Below are 7,019 nucleotides of genomic sequence, written 5' to 3'. Positions count from 1 at the left end.
GTGACTAATAATAACAGTAATTTAAAGAATATTGTGACTAATAAAAACAATAATAATAATAATGACTAATAAGAAATTGCTACAAATAATAACAATATTAATAATGATAATTACTGATAATAACTAAGACTAATAATAAACAATAATAATACTAATAATAACAATTTAATTTAATAAAAAAATAAGACTAACAACAAAAATAATTAATTATTTAATATATATTATTATATTATTTAATTATTCGTGTTGTTATTAGTCGTCTTATAATCAATAATAAGAATAACGACTAATAACAATACTAACAACAATAACTTCATAATATAACAAATGTTTTATAATATATATTATAATATAACAAGTATATAAATATAAAACTAATTATTCATGTTATTATTATTGTTTGAAGTAGTAGTAGTATTCTAATTGTTATTATTAGTCATTTTAATATTATATTCAATAATAATAATAACATAAGACTAACTAGACTAATAAGAACAAATAATACTTTTTAAATTATTATAGTTATAAAAAGTCATATTTTTATTACTACTATAAAAAATATTTTAATAAGACAACAACTACTATTACTACTACAACTAATAATAATAATAATAATAAACAGAAAACAATTAAATAACACTTACAGTGGAGATGGAAGTGAATACTGATAAAGTTTGCAACTAAAACGACATCATGCAGAGATGCTAATGATCATAAGCGGTTACCATGGAGACGCTGTTGGTCTGTTGGCGGAGGTAGCGTTGCTGGGTCTTCTTCAGTAGCTCCTCCCCTCCGCTGATTGACAGGAGGATGGCTTCGGCGAAACGGCCGTCGTTCAAGCACAGATCCACCGCAGCCTCGAAGTTCCCCACCAACAGAGCCTGACTGATCAGACCGTCCGTATCTGCTCAACACAGCACCACATTCATATCTGAACATCAATATCATAACACGCGTGTCATTCAGAGACGCTCACCTGAGGACACGGGGATCTGGAAGGGCGCTCGGTCTTTCTCTTTCTTTGGTAGCTGACTGAAGAAATCAGCCGGAGACTCACGGCCGGACAAACCGTCTGACTCATCTGCTCTCTGATTGGACGATTCAACATCAGATACAGCACAACATGAGATTTCTCGCATGCATGCAATGATTTAAAGCGCAGCTGACACACACCTGATCAGAAAGCGTCTGCATCTTCTCAGCCAGATCATTCACGTCTAAACCGTTCGGATGAAGCTTCCTCCCCAAACACGCTGAGATCTGCACAAATAGAGGCTAGAATTAGAGCTTCACTCAAAAATTATGGGTCTGTTTCTCTCATAGGGGTGTAAGAAAATATCAATACACATGAGTATCGCGATATTTAGTTTGGCGATACTGTATCGATTCACAAAAATGCAATAAAGATTCATGGTTTCGTTTTGAGTTTATATCCCGATCGCTAGATAGCACTCTTCTTATCTCTGAACTTAAACAGTGGCAAAATGTTTTTTATGTTTTAAGAAATATCCCAATGTATCGTCTTGCTTACAGTATCGCAATATATCGCAACATATCGTTTCGCAACCCCTGTATCGTGATGCATATCGTATCGCCAGATTTTTGCCGATACACGGCCCTATTCTCAAACATCATCAGCATCATCTAGAATAAAAATAGACGAAGACTAATTATAATAATGATAATTTAAAGAATATTGTGACTAATAATAAAAATAATAATATTAAGACTAATAAAAAATTTAAATAATACTAATAATTTTTATTAGTAATTTAATATTTAATGCATATTAGAATTTAATAATAATAATAATAATTATTATTATTAAAATAATAATACAAATAATAAGACTAAACATTAAAATAATTAATTATTATTTAATAACTAACACTAACACAATATTTTAATAAGAATAATGACTAAAAAAGAATTAATAAATATTATTAGTTAATATTATAAGCATTATTATTAGCATTAGTTATTTTTATTATTGTTATTATTAGTAGTAGTAGTATTCTTATCTTATTATTGTTATTATTAGTAGTCTCATTTTAATTATTTTAGTTATTATTAGTCGTAAAACTTGGAATATAGTGCATAAGTCATATGAACAACTGTTATGGCCATTTTTTGTCAGTATGGGAGCGTAATATCTCCTGGTCACTGAAGAACATGCATTATTCATGATTCTCATGGCAAAACATCTGAAAAGTAATGAGGTTTTTAGTAATTACAAAATTGATTATTTTGTCTTGCATTTAGAACAAATGTCTTATTTTATAGGACAACTTCTGCCCATAGGTGGCACAGTTTACCCCGCTCTCATCTAATATAATGACTAGTGAATGAATCCGAATGTTGACAGTGCTGTAGTTTGATGCGATACCTTCCTCTGCAGCTCGTCTTTACTGAAGCCCAGCAGCCGCAGAAACTTCACACGCGCTTCATCTTCAAAGTTCACCTGTTAAAAACACCACAGAACAGTCATGCATTTCACCTCAAACTGATTCATGCATCAGTTCTCTGTGGATTTTAGCATGAATATGACAGCTTAAAGATGATCTATATTCTCTATTCCGGTGCTTGCAACAGCAAAGTCATGGGTTCGATTCCCAGGGAACGCATGAACTCAATTTTTTTTAAAAAGACATCATTCTGTCTGATTTTCTGTCTAATCAAATGCTCTCTTGAATCCGAAATAAAACAATTCTTAAGCAGTTATTAATAACAGAGAAGCTTTAAGGGCTTCCTGCAGTTTTCATCAAATAAATAAAAGCTTAGATAATTAGTATTGTATCGTAAAAAGTAATTAATATTATTTTTCTTAAAAACTTGATTTTTTATTTTACAGTGAAATATTGCAATAGTATATTCTTTTTAGATTTTATTTAGCAATAATAATTATTGCAATTATTATTATTATTAAAAACAACAACATATTGGCCAAAATGTACAGCTCTACAAATGATTTTTTTTTATCACATTTTAATATCATAATTTTTAATCAGAAAAATCACAAATAGATTTCAAATCGTGCAGCCCTACCCAACATTATAAAAGATGCTAAATCCGTATCTGAACTAGACAATTTTGCTCAATTTTTTCAGACATCATGTCTTTTTTTCAAAACATTTTGCATCTCAAGCAAATGCATCCTGATTTAAGAAGACTTGTATTAAAAAGACAAAAAGATAGATACGAGATGTTCATGTTTTGAAGTGCGTGCAACATTTATTTGCCATGCCTTTATGAATTTTAGACTTCTGGCTCCGATTTAAGATTCTTTCTAGGCCTTCATAGGGTGAATTAAGACTTTTTAAGACCTCCTGAAACAGTATTGGAATGTAGTGCACTACAGTGATTTAAGACACAGTGTTAACTATGCGTTTCATTAGGTTGAATGAAGCCAGGTTTTGTGGCATCTCAGTTTGTGTTTCGCAGAAGAAAGTAAATAATAGGGCTGGGACAATAAATCGATGCATCGCGAATCGAGAAATGATTCTGCATCGATTCTGAGATTTTCCGAAGGCATCGTGATTCTCTCTTGAATCGTTTCTGAGCTTAGTTTTTAACAGCAGATGGCACTGCGTGCTTTTAGGTGTATTCTGCTTGCTTCCAGTTCCTTACACACACACCACCTGAACCTAAAATAATCATTCATAAAGTTAGAAGCGAATTACAAGGATGTTCACAGTGGGCTGTGTTTACATTAATCTCATCATAAAGCATAAAAGCCTGTGCAAGTACATTTAACGCACACACACTCTTATTCATGAGCATTTAAGTGTACGGTTAAAAACTAAGCTAGAGCGCCATCTACTGTTAAAAACTAAGCTAGAGCGCCATCTACTGTTAAAAACTAAGCTAGAGCGCCATCTACTGTTAAAAACTAAGCTAGAGCGCCATCTACTGTTAAAAACTAAGCTAGAGCGCCATCTACTGTTAAAAACTAAGCTCAGAATCGATTCCAGAGAGAATTACAATGCATTCCGATAATCTCAGAATCGATCCACGAATCGCAATGCATCGATTTATTGTCCCAGCCCTAGTAAATAAGAGTTGGAACGATATTTGTGACCCTGGAGCACAAAACCAATCATAAGGGAACAATTTGTGCAAACTGCATCAGAAAGCTGAATAAATGATCTTTCCATTGATGTATGGTTTGTTAGGATAGGAAAAAAATCTAAATATTGAGAAAATCATCTTTAAAGTTGTTCAGATGAAGTTCTTAGCAATGCATATTACGTTTTAGGTATGGAATTTCCTAAATATCTTCATGGAACATGATCTTTACTTAATATCCTAATGATTTTTGGCATAATAAAGAAATGGATAATTCTGACCCATACAATGTATTGTTGGCTATTGCTACAAATATACCTGTACTGCTTAACACTGCTTTTGTGCTGCAGGGTCCAGGTCACATGTGGAGTTGTAGTTGTGTGTAAATGTGAATGTTTGTACCATGAGGAACCTCCATATGTCCTGCTCGGCGTCCGACGGGGCGCTGCTGATCTTGCCGTGGCAGTAGCTGCTGAAGGATCCTGACTGTAGAGTGGCCTGTAGCTCGTCCGAGCGCTGGAGGAACTCCGTCTCTGTGGTCACCTGACTCACATGCACCTGTCGCCGGATTGGCTGCTGCGGAGCCACATTAGGGCTCTCAAACGTCACCAGCTTCCCTCCGAACTAGAGGAGACAGAAGCAAGCACAGACTCACAGGAAGCTCAACAGTGTTCATTTTGTCAGCTATTTATTTTATTTTTTTATTTAGTCTTAGTGTTAGTCTGGTGTCAAATGTAACTTTTATTGTTTATCATATATGTGTCCCTGCAGCACAAAAGCAGTGTTAAGTCTCTGGGGTATATTTGTAGCAATAGCCAACAATACATTGTATGGGTCACAATTATACATTTCTCTTTTATGCCAAAAATCATTAGGATATTAAGTAAAGATCATGTTCCATGAAGATATTTTGTACATTTCCTACCATAAATATATCAAAACTTAATGTTTGATTAGTAATATGCATTGCTAAGAACTTCATTTGGACAACTTTAAAGATGATTTTCTCAATATTTAGATTTTTTTGCACCCTCAGATTCTAGATTTTCAAATAGTTGTATCTCAGCCAAATATTGTTCTATCCTAACAAACCATACATCAATGTTAAGCTTATTTATTCAGCTTTCAGATGATGTATAAATCTCAATTTCACAAAATTGACCCTTATGACTGGTTTTGTGCTCCAGGGTCACGTTTAGTCAACTTGTCCTGTTTTAGTTTTGGTCGACTAAATACGTTTGAGCATTTTAGTCAGTGTAAACTTACACATTTTCATCTTTCTGTATAATGTTAATTATTTTGCTCAATTTTAATTGCAATGATTGTTCTCACTTGGGAAATTTATTTTACAATAATTCCAAATTGCATTAGCCCAATGTTTCTATTTTAAAACAACGGCAAAAAAGGCGTTATTGTCGCACAGAGGTTGCGTAAATAATGTTACAATCAGCAAACAATACAGTGGAGATCCCTGACAGAACACAGACTGCTGAATGACGCTTTCATTTAAACAGACATCGCTGAAATCCAGCTTACATGTACAGTATTTTATGTCTGTGTTTTCAAATCATGAGAGAGTGTGTGTGAGTGGTTGCCAGATTGTATAAAGCAAAAAGCAGAGAGAAAAGCTTTGATTGGGGGATTTGAGCACCGCAAAAGTGAAGTTTTTGTTCTTTTAACAACATTTTCATCAACAATATTGCATGCTGATATAGTCTCAGCTATCGTTTAATGACCTTATTATCGTCTCGTCTTAGTCAGGGGAAAAGCATTTTAGTCAGTGTAAACTTACACATTTTCATCTTTCTGTATAATGTTAATTATTTTGCTCAATTTTAATTGCAATGATTGTTCTCACTTGGGAAATTTATTTTACAATAATTCCAAATTGCATTAGCCCAATGTTTCTATTTTAAAACAACGGCAAAAAAGGCGTTATTGTCGCACAGAGGTTGCGTAAATAATGTTACAATCAGCAAACAATACAGTGGAGATCCCTGACAGAACACAGACTGCTGAATGACGCTTTCATTTAAACAGACATCGCTGAAATCCAGCTTACATGTACAGTATTTTATGTCTGTGTTTTCAAATCATGAGAGAGCGTGTGTGAGTGGTTGCCAGATTGTATAAAGCAAAAAGCAGAGAGAAAAGCTTTGATTGGGGGATTTGAGCTCTTTGCAACCGCAAAAGTGAAGTTTTTGTTCTTTTAACAACATTTATATCAACAATATTGCATGCTGATATAGTCTCAGCTATCGTTTAATGACCTTATTATCGTCTCGTCTTAGTCAGGGGAAAAAACTTTGCTGACGAACATTTTTCGTCATAGACACATCTTACCAGATTTCTCAATGTCTCTGTAATACTCACCGCGAAAGATGCTCCTACGGGCCTCCGTACCCACTTGGGCGGCTTTTTTAGCGGAGGGATGATGGTGGTTTCGACTGAGGGCTGAGGAACCTGCAGAGGAGGAAGAGTCTGACCGGTTCCAAACGGGTCGCTGGTGTCAAATGAAGCCGATATCTAAGAACAGAGAGAGAGATCATGTGATCATCATTCCTCAAAGAAAAGCAGGTTACATGTTTCCATAATCTCACCTGGTCCACCGTGCTGTGCTGCTGCTGCTGAAGACGTCCTCCCATCACAGAGTACACACTGATCCGTCCGTCAAACGATGCGGCTGACAGGAGGGCGGGGTTACGAGGACACCACTGCACATCGAAACACCACTGATTGGCTGTCGGCAGCTCGTAAATCACCTGAAACACCAGAGACGAGGCATGATGCTCAGTGCATGTGCAATGCGATCCGAAGATCCCACACTGATGGATTTCTATGATTTCATTAATCCTGGTAAAAAGTTGTTTGAGAAAATTATTGCAATTATTAAAGTTAGTAAAAAAATTTTTTTTATTATTATTATTATTATAATATTTATTTATTATTATTTA

The 7,019-nt window shown here is 34.5% G+C and overlaps 1 protein-coding gene across 1 annotated transcript in view; it reads right to left on the bottom strand.

Moving 5' to 3' along the window:
• Positions 1 to 7,019, bottom strand: part of LOC107595197 (protein transport protein Sec31A-like) — a 47,234-nt gene that overhangs the window by 31,146 nt on the left and 9,069 nt on the right. Inside the window, exons 10-16 of the mRNA XM_016285540.1 lie at positions 6,666 to 6,827; positions 6,439 to 6,591; positions 4,468 to 4,689; positions 2,387 to 2,461; positions 1,174 to 1,260; positions 977 to 1,088; positions 726 to 904 (exon numbers count right to left, since the gene is read on the bottom strand). Of these exons, the coding sequence (XP_016141026.1) occupies positions 726 to 904; positions 977 to 1,088; positions 1,174 to 1,260; positions 2,387 to 2,461; positions 4,468 to 4,689; positions 6,439 to 6,591; positions 6,666 to 6,827 (990 nt within the window). The remainder of the gene's footprint in view (positions 1 to 725; positions 905 to 976; positions 1,089 to 1,173; positions 1,261 to 2,386; positions 2,462 to 4,467; positions 4,690 to 6,438; positions 6,592 to 6,665; positions 6,828 to 7,019) is intronic.

Source organism: Sinocyclocheilus grahami, unplaced genomic scaffold (genome assembly GCF_001515645.1).
Source record: "Sinocyclocheilus grahami isolate Dianchi unplaced genomic scaffold, SAMN03320097.WGS_v1.1 scaffold198.1, whole genome shotgun sequence".
NCBI classification, from domain to species: domain Eukaryota; kingdom Metazoa; phylum Chordata; class Actinopteri; order Cypriniformes; family Cyprinidae; genus Sinocyclocheilus; species Sinocyclocheilus grahami.
Note: the sequence above shows the minus strand (reverse complement) of the source record. Positions and strands in the feature narration are given on the sequence as shown.